Source organism: Lepisosteus oculatus, chromosome 4 (genome assembly GCF_040954835.1).
Source record: "Lepisosteus oculatus isolate fLepOcu1 chromosome 4, fLepOcu1.hap2, whole genome shotgun sequence".
Taxonomy (NCBI): Eukaryota; Metazoa; Chordata; class Actinopteri; order Semionotiformes; family Lepisosteidae; genus Lepisosteus; species Lepisosteus oculatus.
In genome coordinates, this window is record NC_090699.1 from 5856702 (window position 1) to 5875272 (window position 18571).

The 18571-nt window shown below is 55.8% G+C and overlaps 1 protein-coding gene across 4 annotated transcripts; it reads left to right on the top strand.

Annotated features, from left to right (window-relative positions):
* The first annotated feature begins 2233 nt into the window (after positions 1 to 2233).
* Positions 2234 to 17638, top strand: srrm2 (serine/arginine repetitive matrix 2). Of its 4 annotated transcripts, none has more exons than XM_069188424.1 (16): positions 2234 to 2437; positions 3554 to 3803; positions 4695 to 4796; positions 5492 to 5665; positions 6479 to 6565; positions 6665 to 6730; positions 6820 to 6852; positions 7679 to 7726; positions 8503 to 8580; positions 8687 to 8825; positions 9028 to 12587; positions 13196 to 14365; positions 14652 to 14792; positions 16247 to 16357; positions 16895 to 16959; positions 17188 to 17638. In XM_069188424.1, exons 2-15 carry the CDS (start codon positions 3559 to 3561, stop codon positions 16941 to 16943), a joined length of 6003 nt encoding a protein of 2000 aa, XP_069044525.1. In that variant the 5' UTR covers positions 2234 to 2437; positions 3554 to 3558; the 3' UTR covers positions 16944 to 16959; positions 17188 to 17638. The 4 variants fall into 4 exon arrangements, with proteins under 4 accessions (XP_069044525.1, XP_069044526.1, XP_069044527.1 ...); XM_069188425.1 differs by having other exon boundaries at positions 3558 to 3803; XM_069188426.1 differs by lacking the exons at positions 2234 to 2437; positions 3554 to 3803 and adding an exon at positions 4439 to 4486.
* Positions 17639 to 18571: the final 933 nt, after the last annotated feature.

The following is an 18571-nucleotide window of genomic DNA, read 5'->3' on the forward strand; positions in this document are numbered from 1 at the left end:
ATCTGCCCCTGAAAGGGACCCCATTCCTGCTCCCCCCAGGCGATCCACCTAACCAGACGTTTCTCTGGGAGGAGACACCCGAAAGTCAGGGAGGAACATGCAAACTCCACCCAGACAGTTCCCATAACAGCACAGTCAAACAGCGTCAGGGCATCTGCAGTGACCGGGGGCCCGAAGTTTGACCCCCCACCTCCCGCGGCACAGTGCTCCCTGTGCCAGCACCCGGGAGCATCAGTCGGGATTCCTGGTCCAGGTGAAAGATCGCCCCCTACTGGTCCACCAACACCACTAACAGAAACAACAAGTGGAGGTCTCCAATCCCAGTACTGGGTCACAGCACGAGGGGTGGATGCTGCTGAGAGGTGACAGCGTGTATGATAATGATGATGAAACGAGGCAGAGTTGGTGACTCCGTGTCTGCGCCCTAAGGACTGCTTCCTCGGGGCTTAAATACTGCACGAGGGGGCCTGGCGGGGTTGAGGGCCCCGAGGAGCCCCCGGCACGGGTGGGCCGCGCGGTGGTATTGCTGAAGTTCACGCAGCGGCGCTGGAGCGTGCCGGGGCGGTGCCGCTCTTTCGTGAGTAATAAAGACAGCTCCCGGGGGCGCCAGTCCTAGGAGAGTGCTGAGGTGAGTGGGAGGCACTGACTTTTTGTTGAGATGCAGTTTTGATCATGAACAAGCTCCCAATCAGGCTCTCTGATTTTCATCGGCACGTACTCTGTTACTGGGCAGCGGAGCACCTTTAGCACCAGACTGCTCCAGCTGCGGTGTTCAAGGGAACGTTTCCGCAGGTCTCTCCTCCCGGCAGCTGTCAGGGTGTATGACGCTGCCCCAGGCGAGGACTGTCAGCCCTTCATCTGCTCGTCTATGGACAGCATGGTGCTCCATTGTGCTTTTTGTACACTCAATCTGTATAAACCTATGCACGTTTTGCACAAATTTTATTGTTTTTACAGTGACTTTTGCACACACCTATGTATTTTTATTTATTTATTTTATATAACTTTGTTTTTGTTTGTCTTGGGCTGGACTGCTGTAACACGTCAATTTCCCTACGGGACCAATAAAGTCTTATCTATCTATCATATACTGGGAATTCTGATAGAACCATAGGCTCCCCTCATAGTAGTATTATACGGAAAAACAGATATATCTTGCTAAGGAAGACCATATTTCATGAATCCTGGTTAAATAAGAGTATTTGGTCAGTCGTGCATTTATGGGGGGCTAATGGAGAGTTTTATAAATATGGGGATTTTGTTCAAAGATATGACATTGGATGTAAACCAAAGCAATTTAATGAAATGATAGATGCAATCCCAACTGCTCCTCTTGCTTTGGTAGAAATTTCCACATCTTGTGATGCTATATCTCCCCTACGACCTGAGGTCAGAACTGGAATCTACGATATTTTAGAAAGGAAGTTTAATAAGACGTACATCCGAACATTTATGGCTGAAACAGTCTCCCGCCATCAAGGAGAAGGTACTTTTTGATGATGGGGACGACGATTCTCTTATTGTTGCTGGAACTGAATACGTTACTCCCCCCACTCCGCCAAAATCATTTTAAAATACCGAACAACATATCCAAGGAATTTCTGAGAAAAAAAGGTTAAACTGACTGCAACACCCGTACATTGTTTTAATCTAATACTGAAACAACAGCTTTCCGGCACTCTTCTCTGATGGTGGTTAAATAATAGTAATATGAGTGTAAATCTCATTTCTAAGGGCATTGTTCTTGGTGTTCTGAATAAAAACAAAGAAGCTTGTATAATGTTAAGTCAATCGCATCCTGGTTAACGTTTACATACATACGTGTAGAGTAAAAAAAAAACTCATATGTGCTTTAAAGAATGTACTGATTCAATTAAGTTACACGCAAATTTATTAAAAATACGCTCGATTAACTGGTTTGTAGAAACCTTTCAGCATATAAACTCATTTATATAATTACCCCTAACACAACACACCCTTCGATAAGGTTCTGATTTGCTGTTCTGTTTCATTCATTTTTTAATTGTCTTTGTTCTGTCATGATACCCCACGTGTACGTGTATAACCTTGTTTGCTGGATTTTCTGTTTCTGTACATTTAAAAAAAGTACGCCACTACCACTTCCGTCTCTGTTCTGTGACGTCACGATTAATTACACTGCGCTAACGGGGAAACCGGATTCGTCGCGGCCTTCGCTGGGACTTATGGGAGTTGTAGTCCTACCCCCCGCGGTGCAGTGTGGGTACGGCGTAAGCGCTGGCTGACGCACTGGTAGAAACTCCGATCTCCGTGTCGCGGACGTGATCGTGTTTTCTGTAATTAATTATTGTCATCTTTAGAGGCGATTGCTCCCTTCGTCCCGAGGAGGTTCGATATCCTTTCGCTTTTTAAAAACAATCCTCCCTTTCTCTCCGGGAGAGGAAAGGCGGAGGTGAAGGTAAGTCGACGAGAGGAGAGAGAGAGTGGGGCCCAGGGGGTGGCGGGGAGGTGAGGGCGGTCGAGCGCGCAGCGTGTCCCCGCGGCCAGGCGTGCATGCCCGGCCGAAGGCCGCACTGCGAGACCGGGGATTGGGGAGGCCTTTGCGTCCGGGTTTGTGTGTGTGTGGCGGGGGAGCTGGTGTCGAGAGGAAGCCGAGGGGGGAGAGAGAGAGAGACTGGGGGAGCTTTTCCATCGTCTCTGAAGGGATTGGGGGTGTTTTATTTCCCTCACTCGCCCGAGTCCGGGGGAAGGTACAGAGACGTGCGTTTGTGCGGCACAGCAGGTCAGCAGAAACCCAGCGGGGAGGAGGAGGAGGGGGGAGACGAAAATAAAAACTTTATTCAGCAGAGAAACGGGAGTTGTGTTCGGCCCGGGAAGGGTGCGAGGCAGGCCGGGTGCCGGGAGTCCTGCCGGGAGGGACTTCGCTGGGGATAAAGACAGGAGGAGTGTTGGAGAGGAAGTGCTGATCACGCGAATCGCAACAGGAGGATAACAGCTGTTGCGCTTCTTCCAGGGCGAAATTCACTTTTGTTTTCTTCCGAACTGGGATCGGACCGACACTCTGTTACAGCCCGTTGCTGTTAAAGCCTTTCTCGAAGTTGGAAGTTTCTTAGTGCGTAGCCGGACGTCCGTGTGAAGCTCTCGAAACCCCCGAGATGATCAAATGTTGATTGTAGCGATTAACCTGTTGAGCAGCTGGTATTCTCAGTGCAGTGTTAATGTACTGGAGTGTCCAGTCAGTGTGTCTGTATTAACCTCTCTCTCTCAGTGCAGTGTTAATGTACTGGAGTGTCCAGTCAGTGTGTCTGTATTAACCCCTCTCTCTCAGTGCAGTGTTAATGTACTGGAGTGTCCAGTCAGTGTGTCTGTATTAACCCCTCTCTCTCAGTGCAGTGTTAATGTACTGGAGTGTCCAGTCAGTGTGTCTGTATTAACCCCTCTCTCTCTCAGTGCAGTGTTAATGTACTGGAGTGTCCAGTCAGTGTGTCTGTATTAACCCCTCTCTCTCAGTGCAGTGTTAATGTACTGGAGTGTCCAGTCAGTGTGTCTGTATTAACCCCTCTCTCTCTCTCAGGAAGGATGTATAACGGGATTGGCCTGCCCACCCCGCGGGGCAGTGGCACCAATGGCTACGTGCAGCGGAACCTGTCCAGCGTGCGGGCCAAGCGCTCGCGGACCGAGGGCGGCGGGCCGGACGACCTGCAGCGTCTGGAGCGGGAGAACGCCCTCAGCAGGCAGCCCAACGCCGAGATCCTGGAGCACCAGCGCAAGAGGCAGCTGGAGCTGAAGTGTGCCGAGCTGCAGGACATGATGGAGGAGCAGGGGTACGAGAGGGACCGGGAGGGCAGAGAGAGAGAGAGATTGAGGCTCAGAGCTGCAGGACATGATGGAGGAGCAGGGGTACAAGAGGGACCGGGGGGAGGAGAGAGAGAGATTGAGGCTCAGGGCTGCAGGACATGATGGAGGAGCAGGGGTACGAGAGGGACCGGGGGGAGGAGAGAGAGAGATTGAGGCTCAGAGCCGCTGAGCTGCAGGACATGATGGAGGAGCAGGGGTACGAGAGGGACCGGGGGGAGGAGAGAGAGAGATTGAGGCTCAGGGCTGCAGGACATGATGGAGGAGCAGGGGTACGAGAGGGACCGGGGGGAGGAGAGAGAGATTGGGGCTCAGAGCTGCAGGACATGATGGAGGAGCAGGGGTACGAGAGGGACCGGGAGGGGAGAGAGATTGAGGCTCAGAGCTGCAGGACATGATGGAGGAGCAGGGGTACGAGAGGGACCGGGAGGGCAGAGAGCGTGAGATTGAGGCTCAGAGCTGCTGAGCTGCAGGACATGATGGAGGAGCAGGGGTACGAGAGGGACCGGGGAGAGAGAGAGATTGAGGCTCAGAGCCGCTGAGCTGCAGGACATGATGGAGGAGCAGGGGTACGAGAGGGACCGGGGGGAGGAGAGAGAGAGAGATTGAGGCTCAGAGCCGCTGAGCTGCAGGACATGATGGAGGAGCAGGGGTATGAGAGGGACCGGGGGGAGAGAGAGATTGAGGCTCAGAGCCGCTGAGCTGCAGGACATGATGGAGGAGCAGGGAGGGCAGTGACCCGTCTGTGGGTCCAGCCAGTGTCTGGTGCAGATGGACCTGGTAGTCCTTGTCCTGCTTGCCCGGTCGGTCTGATTGATGGATAAGCTAACCCACGTGTGTTTTGTTTGCGGTCCCCGCAGGTACTCGGTCGAGGAGATCGATGAGAAAGTGGCCACCTTCCGCCTGATGCTGCAGGAGAAGCAGGAGCCCGTGGCGAAGGAGGCGCCCAGCGAGAGGCCAACGTGAGTCATTGACGCGACGCCAAGTGAGGCACCTCAGTACAACACCAAGCACTAGGCAGAAGGGGCACAAACACCTGCAGGGGCCTGCTGTCTGGTGTGGAGGGCAGGGTAAAACACCAAGCTGTAGGCCAAGCAGGCACAAACACCTGCAGGGGCCTGCCGTCTGGTGTGGAGGGCAGGGTAAAACACCAAGCTGTAGGTAGAGCAGGCACAAACACCTGCAGGGGCCTTATTGTTTGGTGTGTAGGGTTGGGTAAAACACCAAGCTGTAGGCCAAGCAGGCACAAACACCTGCAGGGACCTTACTGTCTGGTGTGTAGGGTTGTGTAAAACACCAAGCTGTGGGTAGAGCAGGCACAAACACCTGCAGGGGCCTGCCGTCTGGTGTGGAGGGCAGGGTAAAGCACCAAGCTGGAGGTAGAGCAGGCACAAACACCTGCAGGGGCCTGCCGTCTGATCAGATCAACCTCAAGCTCTAGCCGGAAGAAAGAGAGGCCTTTCTTTACGCAGAGGGCGGTGAGGGCAGGGAACAAGCTGCCCAGCCGGGGCGTTGAGACCCTGGATCCCCTGCTTTCCTCCAGGAAACGCCTGGGTGAGATCCTGCCCAGCCATGCTGTTGAGGAACAGCGGGATCAGTTTACCTCTAAGCCCCTGCTCGAGACCCTTCCCATGGTCCTCTCTCCGTCTCTCTCCAGGGTGACGGAGACTCACGCGCTGGCGGCGGCCAATCAGGAGAAGAACGAGCGTTTGCGGGCGGCGTTCGGCATCGGCGAGGACTACGTGGACGGCTCCTCCTTCCACCCCGAGCGGAGGGAGAGGGAGAGGGAGCGCCGGGAGAAGGAGCGGCAGGAGAGGGAGAAGCAGTACACGTGAGTCAGGGCGAGGGGGAGAGACGCCACTGCGGGACCTGGGCCCTGTCTGTCTGCTTGACTGTGGGCTGTCTCTCTGCGTGCCTGTGGGCTGTCCTGAGCCCTGTCCCTCTGTGTGCCTGTGGGCTGTCCTGAGCCCTGTCCCCCTGCGTGCCTGTGGGCTGTCCTGAGCCCTGTCCCTCTGCGTGCTTGCCGGCTGTCCTGGGCCCTGTCCGTCTGCGTGACTGTGGGCTGTCCCTCTGCGTGCCTGTGGGCTGTCCTGAGCCCTGTCCCTCTGCGTGCCTGTGGGCTGTCCTGAGCCCTGTCTGTCTGCTTGACTGTGGGCTGTCCTGAGCCCTGTCCCTCTGCGTGCCTGTGGGCTGTCCCTCTGCGTGCCTGTGGGCTGTCCCTCTGCGTGCCTGTGGGCTGTCCCTCTGCGTGCCTGTGGGCTGTCCTGAGCCCCGTCCCTCTGCGTGCCTGTGGGCTGTCCTGAGCCCCATCCCTCTGCGTGACTGTGGGCTGTCCTGAGCCCCGTCCGTCTGCTTGACTGTGGGCTGTCCTGAGCCCCGTCCGTCTGCTTGACTGTGGGCTGTCCTGAGCCCCGTCCGTCTGCTTGACTGTGGGCTGTCCTGAGCCCTGTCCGTCTGCTTGACTGTGGGCTGTCCTGAGCCCTGTCCGTCTGCTTGACTGTGGGCTGTCCTGAGCCCTGTCCCTCTGCGTGCCTGTGGGCTGTCCTGAGCCCTGTCCCTCTGTGTGCCTGTGGGCTGTCCTGAGCCCTGTTTGGACACGAGTGCAGAGTCTCTGGTCTCATTTTCCCCCTCTTTGCTTCTCCAGGCTGATTGAGGCGTCTTCAGATGAGTCTCCTTCCCCTCCCCCTCAGCAGAGAAAGAAGAAAAAGAAGAAGGAGAAGCACAGAGACAGGTAAGGGGGTGCGGGAGTGCGGGGCAAGAGAGGAGGCGGTAGGGAAGAGGAGGGGAGAGAAAGGAGTCGTCTTGACGCCCGCTGTCCCGCTCGTTTCAGCTCAGAGAGCCGGTCGCCATCCCCGCGCCGGGAGAAGAAGAGGTCAAAGAAGAAGAAGAAGAGAAGGTGAGGCCCCAAGGGTGTGGAGATGTCGGGGCTGCAGGGGCGGAGATTGGTTCTGTAATAATGGCTTTGTTTCTATGTCTGTCCCTCAGGTCGGGCTCTGTGCAGAAGGAGAACAGACACAGGTAAGACCCACAACGCAAACATAAGAATTTGTCACAGTCCAGGTTTAATGGAGAAATGGGCTCCTCTCTCTTTCTCCAAGTCTTCTTCAGACTGTCTCTCTCTCGCTGCATCTACAGTCCAGGTTTAATGGAGAAATGGGCTGGCAGTAGTATTACTGCACTGTCTCTGTTCCTCTCACTTTCTCCTTGACTTCTCCAGACTGTCCTGTTTCTCTCGGTGCGTCAGTTACAGTCCAGGTTTAATGGAGACATGGGCTGGCAGTAGTATTACTGCACTGTCTCTGTTCCTCTCTCTTTCTCCTTGTCTTCTTCAGACTGTCCTGTTTCTCTCGCTGCGTCAGTTACAGTCCAGGTTTAATGGAGAAATGGGTTGACAGTTCTCGTTCCTTATCTAGTCTGTTTTACATTTGGTCTGAATACTTTCCAGCAGGGGTCTCCAGCCTGTATCCTAAAACTTTTTTATAGACACCTTTTAAATCAGTAATTTTCTAAAGGCCTGGAAGAGTTTAACTTTAATCGCTCGAAAACAAGGTCTGTTCCATTAAGTCTTGTAGAGGGCATTTTGAACGGTGTTCTTCATGAATATACTATTCCTTAATTGATTAAACAAGTGTCATAATTCTTAAATAACTGGAGATGAAGGATGTTATATAATAAACCGGATTGGGGTTCTCTAGGACCAGGGTTAGAAACGTCTTATTTGCATGCACTGGCTTTTAAAATAGTGGCGCGCGCTCCTCCTCGTCTTTTGTCCTTTCCGCCTGAAAATTCAAACATGGCGGGGGTGTGATTTCTCATTGACGTGCTGTTTGACGCCTCTCCGCAGCTCTCCCAGTGCCTCTGACAGGCCGAGGTCCAAGGAGAAGAGGAAGAGGTGAGTACGCTGCCTTCATCTCTGCTGCCGCCGCAAGAGTAGGAGGTCAGGGATTCGCTCTGTGTGGGTGAAAAGTGTTCGATCTTTGCATGCTGAAGCAGGGAGACAGACATCTGCTCTAGGTGACGTTTCAGCGTGACTGAAGAAGGGGGTAACCGATGCCAAAACCTTCTGTTTTGTTACATGTGGACCATATGTAATTATTGACCAATTATACAATAACCTCTACTAAACACCATTTTGTGTGGTAGCTCGGAGATGGTCTAAAGTGAAAAATAAGCTTTTTTTCCCCGCAATTACTGGGGTGCAGAGAATTACAGGAAGATGCCCTGTTTGTTCTCTGGATTGAAACTTATCTCAAACCTTTGCTGCACTGTGCTGTGACGTATTGCAGCCCCACATTTGGGGTGTTGAGGCAGTCCACTGGGCGTCCTAAGTAACTGTGCAGTGAATCTCCCCCTTAAAGTCTTCCTGCGTAGCAGGTAGCCTGACTTAATACTGGTGATGTGTTCCAATTTAAATCTGAGGTCCTTACAAGGATGAATCTCTTACTAAGAGGTGGTTTGCGAGACAGACACTGGGAACCCCTCAGTGCTGAGTGAGTGCGCGGAAGGGTACCCCGACAGCAAATGATGCCAGCTGCACCCCGACTGTATTGGGTTGTGCGTAGTGGTGGCGGCGGCACACGGTCTCCTGCAGCGACAGGAACTGAACGCTTATCTGTTGGGATTAGGATGAAGCGTTAAAGACCTGTGTGGCTCCTCCCGTTTCTCCAGGTCCGACAGTGGGACCCCTCCCCCAAAGAAACATCAGAGAAGGAGAAGCCGCTCCTCCTCTTCAGACTCCTCCCCCAGGTGCAAGCCTCCCTCTCGTTCGCCGTCGTCTCTCTTCGTTCGTGCGCGTCTGTGCGGTTCATTCTCTCTCTTGCTTCGGGAGAGTTCAACCTGCCTCTTCTTCCAGCCAATCCCCTGCTCCGCTCCGAGAGGTGCGGCCAGCTCAGCCCGCCAGACGAGCCGATGATGGAAGAGGGCGGTCCCCCGAAGGCAGGAAAGGGAGGGGCCAAGAGGCCGGGAGCCCACAGAGGTCACAGGTCAGAGAGGTAAGAGGGCAAGAGGTGGTTCGGCGTAAACGACTTCCTAGCTCTTTGCTGTCGTCCTGGTTTAGGCGGGAAATTGGGTTGGCCCATTTGCTAAACCTAAAATCAACCTGCAAAAGAAAAGAAGATGAACTTAGTTGAGTAGTGTACAGTCAGTCAGCGTCGTCTTGTTTTTAAGCCCAACATGTTGTTTTTTTCCTTGCAGAGATCCCCGAGACGCTCCACTCCGCCCGATAGAGGAGACCGGCGCAGGGACAGGGAGCGGGAGAGAGACCGAGAGAGAGACCAGGGAAAGAGGAACGAGAGGAGGAGGCGGCACGACTCCTCCTCCTCCGCCTCTCCCTCCCCGGATCGGGAGCGGCGGCAGCGCAGCAGGGAGCGGGAGGAGTCCCCTCGCGACCGATCGAGCCGAGAGAGGGACAGGCGGGCAGACCGGGGGAGGGAGAGGGAGAAAGAGAAGGAGGACTCGCCCCGGCAGAGAAGGGACAGAGAGAGAGAGCGGCGGGCGAACGACAGGCACTCGTCGCCGGAGGCCTCCCCTTCCCCCCGCCGCTCGCCCCTCACCAACGGAAGGGGCAAAGAACGAGAGCGGGAGAGAGACCGAGAGCAGGAGAGAGACAGGAACCGGGAGAAGGAGAGGCAGAGGGACTTAGAGAGAGACCGGGAGAGGGAGAAGGAGAGGCAGAGAGAACTGGAGAGGGAGAAAGAGAGGCAGAGAGAACTGGAGAGAGAACGGGAGAAGCAGAGAGAACTGGAGAGAGAGAAGGAGAAGGAGAGGCAGAGAGAACTGGAGAGGGAGAAGGAGAGGCAGAGAGAACTGGAGAAGGAGAAGGAGAGGCAGAGAGAACTGGAGAGAGAACGGGAAAGGGAGAAGGAGAGGCAGAAAGAATTGGAAAGAGAACGGGAGAGAGAAGTGAAACAGCGGGACAGAGAGCAGGAACAAGAGAGAGGGGTGGAGAGAGAACGAGAGAGCAAGAGGACTCGGCTGAGCAAGACTTCCGAAGAACAGAACGAGAGGCACGGGGGCAGAGCGGAGGCCAAGGAGAAGAGCCACGTGCCGAGAGAGAGGAAGAAAGAGAGTGGGAAGGGTGTGGCGATGGAGAAGTCGAAGGAGAAGGGAGACCGAGCTGCGACCCGGGGAAAGAATGCCCGAGATCATAGCAGCGATTCCAGTAGCAGCAGCAGCAGCACCAGCAGCAGCAGCAGCGGCTCTGGATCAACTTCGTCGTCGTCCTCTTCCTCCTCCTCCTCTTCGTCTTCTTCGTCATCCTCCTCCTCCTCTTCGTCGTCCTCGTCGTCTTCCTCCTCCTCCTCTGACGAGGAGGAAGATGGGAAACGCAAGGCAGGAAGCGAGAAAAAGCCGGAGGACAAGACGAAGAAGAAGAGTCGACGGAAGGAGTCTGGGGAGGAACGCCCATCGGCTCTCACAGCAACCTCTGCTCCAGCCCCGCTCCCGCCTTCTCCCCAGCTGTGGGACAGACCATGCGGAGAGCGAGACTCTCCTGGGCGGAGAAGGGAGAGGCCCAGCTCTCCGGATACGAGATGTCGACTGACGCCATCTCCACAAGAGGAGGAGGAGGAGAAGAGAGAGGCATCTTATCCTTCCGCCTTCAGGAGGGAGAGAGAAAAGGAGTCACCAGCAAGGGCAGAGAGATGGAACGAGGGAGACTCCACGGGGGAGAGGGAGGTGGCCATCCGGCGCTCCGATGAGAGAGACGTGGCCGGAAGGGCAAAGAGAGATGTCCCAAGGGAGGCGGGACACTGGGACCAGAGTACTGGACAGAAACCAGAGATTGAGCGAGAGACGGAGAGATACTCGCCGACGGAGGGAGAATCACCTTTGCCTTCTCCGAGAGAGAGGAGAGAATCGGATCGTCCTTCCAAGAGCAGCCGCTGGGACAAGACTACCGAAACACCCCGAGAGGTGGAGAGGGGGAGAGAGAGGGGCAGGGAAAGGTACTCACCTGTCTGGAGAGAGAGAACCACGCGGTCACCCTCTCCCCCAAGTCACAAGGAGAGGGAGATTCCTGGAAGACCGAGAGGGAAAGAGAGGTACTCCCCAACAGATAGGGGGCGGGTGACTCCATCCCCATCTCCTACGAGGGAGAGGGAGACTCTGGGAAGAGAGAGAGGGAAAGAGAGATACTCCCCAACGGAGAGGGAGCGTGAGACTCCATCCCCATCTCCTCAGAGGGAGACTCTGGGAAAAGAGAAAGAGAGGTACTCACCAATGGATAGGGAACGGGAGACTCCATCCCCATCCCCTCCGAGGGAGGGGGAGACTCTGGGAAGAGAGAGAGGGAAAGAGCGGTATTCCCCAACGGATAGGAAGCGAGAGACTCCCTCCCCCTCTCCTCCGAGGCAGAGAGAGACTCGAGGGAAAGAGAGGTACTCCCCCACAGACAGAGAGCGGGAGACCCCATCCCCCTCCCCTTCAAGGGAGAGGAGACTGACTCCGAAAGCTGTGGGGAGAGTGCGAGAAGGTGAACGCAGGGACCAGACACCAGGATCGGATCGAGGGAGAGAGGTGGGGAAGAAGGGTTCGGACAGAGGGAAAGAGAGGTACACCCCTTCAGGAAGAGAGAGGGTAACGCCCTCCCTCACTCCCCCGAGAGAAGAGAGAGCAAGCTCGCGTTCTTCAGCAATAAGGAGAGAGAGGGAGTCCCCACCCCGGGCTGAGAGAGGCAGCGAGAAGTACTCTCCAAGTGAAAGGGAAAAAGAGAAGAGAGGAACATCAGGAAGGGGTGCGGAGAGATATTCTCCAACAGATCCCGAGAGGGGGGTGTCATCCCCCTCTCCCCTGAGAGAGTGGGATGTTCCCAAGACCTCCGGGGAGATGGAGAGAGGAGAGTGCCGTTGGAACCAGGCTGGGATGGACACTGGAAGGGAGAGGTGCCCTTCTAAAGAGAGGAGCGAGTCCCCGGAGGCAGCAGGCAGTGGGAAGGAGACGTACTCCCCAACAGAGAGAGAGAGACAAACACCCTCTCCCCCGAGACAGAGTCGAACCCCCTCCCCTCCGAGAGAGATGAGGATGGAGCGGCAGACACCCGTGGAACGGGAGAGGGAGGGAGGGAGTGCACCGTCCCATTCTTCGGTGATGAGGAGCGAAAGGGAGTCGCCGTCGCCCCAGAGGCCCGGAAGGGGGACAAAGAGCCACGCTGGGGGACCCAGTTTGCCATCTCGCCGCTCCTCCTCGTCCTCCTCATCTTCCTCCTCCTCTTCGTCTCCCTCTCCTGCTGCACAGGACCGGCCCCTCACTCCTCCACTGCAGTACCAGAATCCCCCCATTACCAGAAAGCCGTCTCCTTCTCCCAGTACCAGCCGAGTTACCAGAAAGCCCTCCCTGCCTCGCTCTCCTTCCCCCCAGCGCTTGCCAGTCTCCCAGTCGCGCCGAGACAGGGACAGGGACAGGGAGCGGGACAGGGACAGGGAGCGGGATAGGGACAGGGACAGGGAGAGAGAGCGGGAGAGGGACAGGCAACGGGATCGGGAGAAGGAGAGGGACAGGGAACGGGATAGGGAGAGGGAAAGAGATAGGGAGAGAGACAGGGAACGGGAGAGGGAGAGAAACAGGGACAGGGAATGGGAGAGACAGAGAGATAGGGACCGGAGGAGCTCTCCGGTTGTATCCCGACGGGACAGGGACAGAGAGAGGGACAGGGAGAGGGACCGGGACTGGGAGAGGCGCAGGCGAAGGAGGACCCGCTCCAGATCTCGGACCAGTAGCCGATCTCGCTCGCGCCGTCCACGCAGCCCCCCCTACAGGTGAGAGGGTGCAAGAGGCTTTCCCGATTGTGTGCAAGGTCCCGTTAACGTCTGCGTCTTAGCCGTTTGTTTGTCGGTCAGGCTGTCCACTGTTGGCCTGTCCGTCAGTGAGGCAGACTAGCCAAGACAAGCTCAGATCCTGGTGTCCCGAGTGTCCAAAAGGTTTTTGTCCCGACCAGAGCAATCGCCTCATCTTCTTCTGTTTTTCTTTAAGCACTTGCGTCCTGCAGTGTCGGGGAAAGAGAGCTGCGATACTATCAGTATTGGACACCTCATTAACACAGAGATAACTTTATCTTGTATATCATATACTGTATATGACCTTTTGAGCCCATATTTCTCTGAGCGCAACCCGGGTGTTAGGAGAGGAATGCATGAATTGGTTGATTAAAAATGCAACGGGTGCTTGTTGGTACTAACGTAGCCCTCGTTGTTTTTAATGTCTTGAAGTATACATTAGAACGGAGACTCGGTTAAGGGGGGGAAACAATCTGTGAAGTGGGAAACTCCAGGACTGGGGAGCTCTGTCAGGGCCTTGTAATGAATCTTTAGTAGTGAAACAGGAAGGTAGTTTCAACCCCTCTCTCACTCTCTCCTCGTCTCTCCAGGTACCGTCTCTCGCCCTCCCGCCGCCGTTCCCCCTCTCCCTTCAGGAGAAGGAGAAGCAGTCGCTCCCTGTCCCGGGAGCGGGCGCGAGAACGGGAGAGGAACCGGGAAAGAGAGAGGGAGAGGGAGAGGGAGCGCCGCGCAAAGTCTCCCCCCAGAGCCCCCGAGCGCCGCGCCCGTTCCGCTTCCTCGTCTTCGACGTCGTCCTCCTCCTCTTCGTCTTCGTCCAGCTCCTCCTCCTCTTCCTCCTCCTCCTCCCCCCCTTCTCAGCCCCCCAGTCCTCCCCGCACCGGGGCCCCGGCGACGGAGGCGAACGGCCATGGGGGCAGAGGGAGCGACGGGGAGAGGGAGGTGTCGGACAGAGGGCCGGCGCAAGGGAGCGAGGAGGGGAGCGAGCAAGGGAGCGACGCCAAGGTGGACACCCAGAGGGAAGAGCAGGACAGGCTGAGCCCAGCAGAGAGAGAGCACGCGCCCGACAAGGACAGAGAGAGGGAGGAGGGTAGAGAGCAGGACGTCTCCTCTCCCTGCCCGCTTAAGGAGGAAGAGGGAGAGAGAGCCGGGGGGGAGGCACTGAAGGATCCCTCTCAGTCTTTCGGAGAGCAACAGCGGGAGGAGAGCGAGGAAAGAGGGGCGTCCATTCATCAGTCGCGTACCCCCTCTCCTTCCTCCGCAGGGGTTAGAGTGTACCCCGCCTCTCCAAGCACCCAGTCGCGTGCAGGTCCTGGTGAGTTATCTCCCGGGAAACTGCCGGCCCCCAGCCGGAGGCGTTCCTGCTCCCCGGCTGTGGAACCCAGCTGCCGCCAATCGCGATCCAGGTCGCCAGCCCAGGAGCCCCGCGACAGCCAATTGGAAAGGTCATCTCCCAGAGGGGCGGGAGAAGCCAGCCAATCACCTTCTGGGTTTGTCGTCAAGCCGGCCCCTGCCTCTGCCGCTGACCAATCAGGACCAAATTCTCCGGGTTCTGTGAGCCAATCATTGAATGGGCCAGAGGAACAGGCCAATGGGAGGAGAGAGAAGGAGGGACCTGGCAGCGAAGACAGCCAGTCGGAAAAACCTAATGACAGGAAAGGGCAGGACAGTTCATCATCTTCGTCATCTTCCTCCTCGTCATCCTCCTCCTCCTCCTCTTCTTCATCCGACAGCTCTGACTCCGAGACAGAGGACAAAAGAGGGTGAGAAATTTGTCCTTTCCATTTCTCTCTCTCTCAATCTGTGGTGCATTTCTGTCTCGCACTACTTTTCCTCTGCTGTGAAGGCAGTTTCACCATTTCTTTTTTCTACAGTTCTGGGCGAAATTCAAAGTATTACCAGCTTGAAAACCGATTGAATTTATATTGCAGGCAGCTCTGCTCGATGTGTGGCTATTCAGGACCCTCGCCCGGTGTTGTAAAATATGATGTAAGGCTGGTGAAAATACCTGCCGTCTCACTTCTGCCCTCCCCCCCCCCCTCCCCCCAGGTCCGAGGGCGAAGCGGCCAACCAGAAGAAGGCAGGGAAGGCCTCGGGCTCCTCCTCTTCCTCCTCCGACTCCTCCTCCTCCTCCTCCGACTCATCCTCCTCCGGGAGCGAGGACTCTCCCGCTGCAGACTCTGCGAAGTGGTAATGAGCAGGAGCAGGGGGGTGTCTGTTACTGCCAGTGTCGAACCAGTAGTGTTTCTGCCCAGGAGCACTGTCATTTGAGAAAATGTGTGCTCTATATCATTTTTTGCATCTTTTGAATTATGACAAAAAATACTTGCAATCAACACACGGCGAGCGAAACTTTGTTCCTGTGGCGGTTTATTGAAATATACAGGCTCTTTATTGCGTGTATCGTTAATATCCGTATAAAATTTTCTTCAACATCCAAAGCACATACTCCACCCATCGTAAGCAGTTGACCTTGTACTGCCCCGATATTGATATCTTGATTTTGATCAATTGATATTCTTGATTTTTGGAGTCCCGTGTAGTAGTTCTTTCTGCTTTTTATTGTCTGTGCTTTCCTTCCTTACTGAGGGGAGAGTCCGGTGTTGGGTTTTTCAGACAGAATCCCTCTTCAGTGGGTTTTTGTCCGTGCAATCCGACGCCTGTTAAAAGAGGGGGTTTCCTGCCGGTATCATTTGGAGAGAGAGCGTCCGAGTGCCCTCAGACCAGCTCCGCCGTCTTCTCGCTGGCCTGGCACTAGGGCTGGGCAATACATATCGAAAACGTATCGATACCGATGTTAAGAATCTCTCGCCGACCTTATTTTGCTTATGTCGGGATGAAAGCTTTCCCCACTGTGCGGTTTTCATCAGCGGTCCCCAGTCGTCAGATCCAGTCACAGGCTTCTGCCTTGTCCAACCCGCGTTCTTCATTCAAAACCCAAAGCAGCGAGCCGGGCGTGAGACGACGGGAGCGCTCGTGCTGAACCCCCGTCGGGCAGGGAGGACTCGAGCACGAAGGAAGACGAGCTGGTAGCTCAGACAGATGCAGTGTCGATCGTTAGGTCGTGTGTTGGCTTCAGCGAACCGGATGCCGAACAGAGAGAAGTCGGATGTGAGCTCTTGTCGGGAGAACCGTTTCTGCGCCCACAAGTAACACGAGCAACTGGTTTCATCGCTTTAAACGCAGCCATGTCGTGGGATACGAATACGGCGCATGGCCAAAAAACGAGAGAGACTGTCAAGCGCACTCATGGCCGAAGGGATTCCTCTCTTAACACGAGCGTTTACTCATGCCACTCGATGCGCGAAAGATTCACGCAGGCGTGACGCGATAACGAACGCCATTACACACTGCACAGCGAAGGACATGCTTCCCATAGCTGCAGTGGTTTGAAAGACTCGTTCAAGCCCCCGATGCGTAGAGATGCGTTGTGCCCTCGAGAACACATTTTTCTCAAACTGTGGTGCCTGACGTTTACTAAGTTTCATAGTTTCGCATATTTAAAATGGGGTCTTCCAGCATATCATATCGTATTTCAAGGGTTTCAGGAAAAATGCTCGTTCCATTTATCGTTATCGGGGTAACTGTGGGAAATTATCGCGATATGGATTTGTTCACGGTGGTTCTCTCCCTCTCTCCCCCAGTCCTCCCCGGCCCAGGGAGCCGGCCGATTCCCTGCGGGACTCCCGCTCTCCCAGCTACTCCCCGCCGCTCCGACAGCGCAGGCCGGCGCCGTCCTCACCCCCCCCTCACAGGTGAGCGACCCGGTCCCGCAGGGGGCCCTCGGGGGGGACACAAACACGCTCTCGCCGGCGCTGGACTGTGGCCGGGCCCGCTCGGGGCCTCCTGGCGATGGGCTGTTTCTGCGTGCGTCCGGATCAGTCGGATGTGGTGACTCGGACACGTCTGGGGTCGCTCCGTTCCGGCAGGGTGGGAGAAGCGTGCCTTTGTGGCCCCTGGCCTGGGGGGAGGGGGGGGTGGTATCGTAGGCCCCCGTAAACCCCGCAGCTGCACCTTTCCTTTAGCGCTGGGGGTGGAGGTAGGGGAGAGCGTACCCCTCGCTCGGTGTGAGGGGCAGCCGCCTGGACAAGCGGATCTTCTCCCGTCATGCCGGGGGGAGGCACAGAAGCAGCCCGGGCTTGGCGGGACAGAGTCCGGGCCCCAGCGTGTGCTTGTCAGCCAGGGCTGTCCTGTTGTGTGTGCGTCTGCAGGATGAACCCTGACTCTCTCTCTCTCTCTCTCTCTCTCTCTCTCTCTCTCTCTCTCTCTCTCTCTCTCCTGTCTGCCCGCAGGGGTCAGAGGTCAGACAGCCGGTCACCCAGCAAGAAACGCAGGAAATAAGGTGCCGGGCGGGAAGGTAAGCAATTCCTGTGGTTGGCCAGGCGGAGTCCCACTCGGAAAGCGTTTTTTTCCCCGGTTCTCGCCAGTCGTACCCCTGGCAGGAGGGCCGTTCCGATCGGAAAGGGGGCGCACCGTCCCCACGTCTTCTCACCGAGCCGTGAGATGAGCGGGGGAGGAGGGGGGAGGACAGCGCGGGAGACTGGCCTGTCGGGTTTGACCAGAGCCTTTTCTTTCTTGTTCGCAGGTGTCGACACCCGGACTCCCTCTCCCAACTCCCCCCCGCCCCCCCCAACTCTGTGGTGGTACAGCCCAGGACCTAGTCTGCAAGATGCTCGTGGGCCGTCCCACTCTGGGTTGCTCGGGGGGGGGGGGAGGCGAGGGGAGTGGTACAAGGACACTGTTCCAAGATGGAGGACTGAGATGCTGACACTGGAGTTTGGGAAAGACGACGAAAGGAAGAGAAGAGCGAGAGAGAGAGAGACCCACCAGGAGGAGAGGCCGATATCCGATTGTGACTTTTGTGCTGTTTTTGGAGGACGGAAATGGTTCCCTTTTCGTTTTGTTTGTTCTGGGGAAGGTGGAGAGAGCGCGGTGTGCAGGCGGCGTTGACGCGGGCTTCGGATGTGCGTGCCCACGCCGTACTGGGTCTTGATCTGTGAATTATTTTTGGGGGGGAGGGGGGGCGCAGGGCAAGATGACACTGTTTGTGAATACAAAACATTCTTTAAAAGCTGTTTTTTTTGTGAAATAATAAAATCAAAAAAGAAAAAAAAATCCGGCAGTTCTTTGGAGTTTTCTGTTTCTGGCGTGTGTGTGTTTTCAGTCTTGTTACACCAGGAGGACAGCTGGTCCGGTGGTTCTGGTCCAGTCCTGTTACACCAGGAGGACAGCTGGTCCGGTGGTTCTGGTCCAGTCCTGTTACACCAGGAGGACAGCTGGTCCGGTGGTTCTGGTCCAGTCTTGTTACAGTGGAAGGACCGCTGGTCCGGTGGTTCAGGTCCAGTCTTCTAGTCCAGGAGGACAGCTGGTCCAGTGGTTCAGGTCCAGTCTTGTTACAGTGGAAGGACAGCTGGTCCGGTTTTGGACCCGTCTTTTTACAGTGGGAGGACAGCTAGTCCAGTGGTTCTGGTCCAGTCTTGTTACACCAGGAGGACAGCTGGTCCAGTGGTTCAGGTCCAGTCTTTTTAGACCAGGAGGACAGCTGGTCCAGTGGTTCAGGTCCAGTCTTTTTAGACCAGGAGGACAGCTGGTCCAGTGGTTCTGGTCCAGTCTTGTTAGACCAGAAGGACAGCTGGTCCGGTGGTTCTGGTCCAGTCTTGTTACAGTGGGAGGACAGCTGGTCCGGTGGTTCTGGTCCAGTCTTGTTACACCGGGAGGACAGCTGGTCCGGTGGTTTAGATTCAGTGGTTCAGAAGCACAAATGGGTTTGTACAGTATGTATATCTACAGAGCATACGAATCAGTTATGTTAATGGATGTATGTTTTTAAAAACAACAGCAACTAAAGAGATAGAGAGGAGAACATTTTGTAGTTTATTAATCCCAGGATCTGAACTATGTCTCGAGAGAAGCCAGGATATTGGCTTCAACAATATAACTGGGTAGCTTTTTCCACTCTCCCACCCCCC

Excerpts from the sequence above, each read along its gene's own strand:
- srrm2 (XM_069188424.1), top strand. The coding sequence starts at position 3,559 with ATGTATAACGGGATTGGCCTGCCCACCCCGCGGGGCAGTGGCACCAAT. Across the intron at positions 8,826-9,027 it reads AGAGGTCACAGGTCAGAGAG|AGATCCCCGAGACGCTCCAC; the intron begins GTAAGAGGGCAA and ends TTTTCCTTGCAG. Across the intron at positions 14,793-16,246 it reads GCTGCAGACTCTGCGAAGTG|TCCTCCCCGGCCCAGGGAGC; the intron begins GTAATGAGCAGG and ends TCTCTCCCCCAG.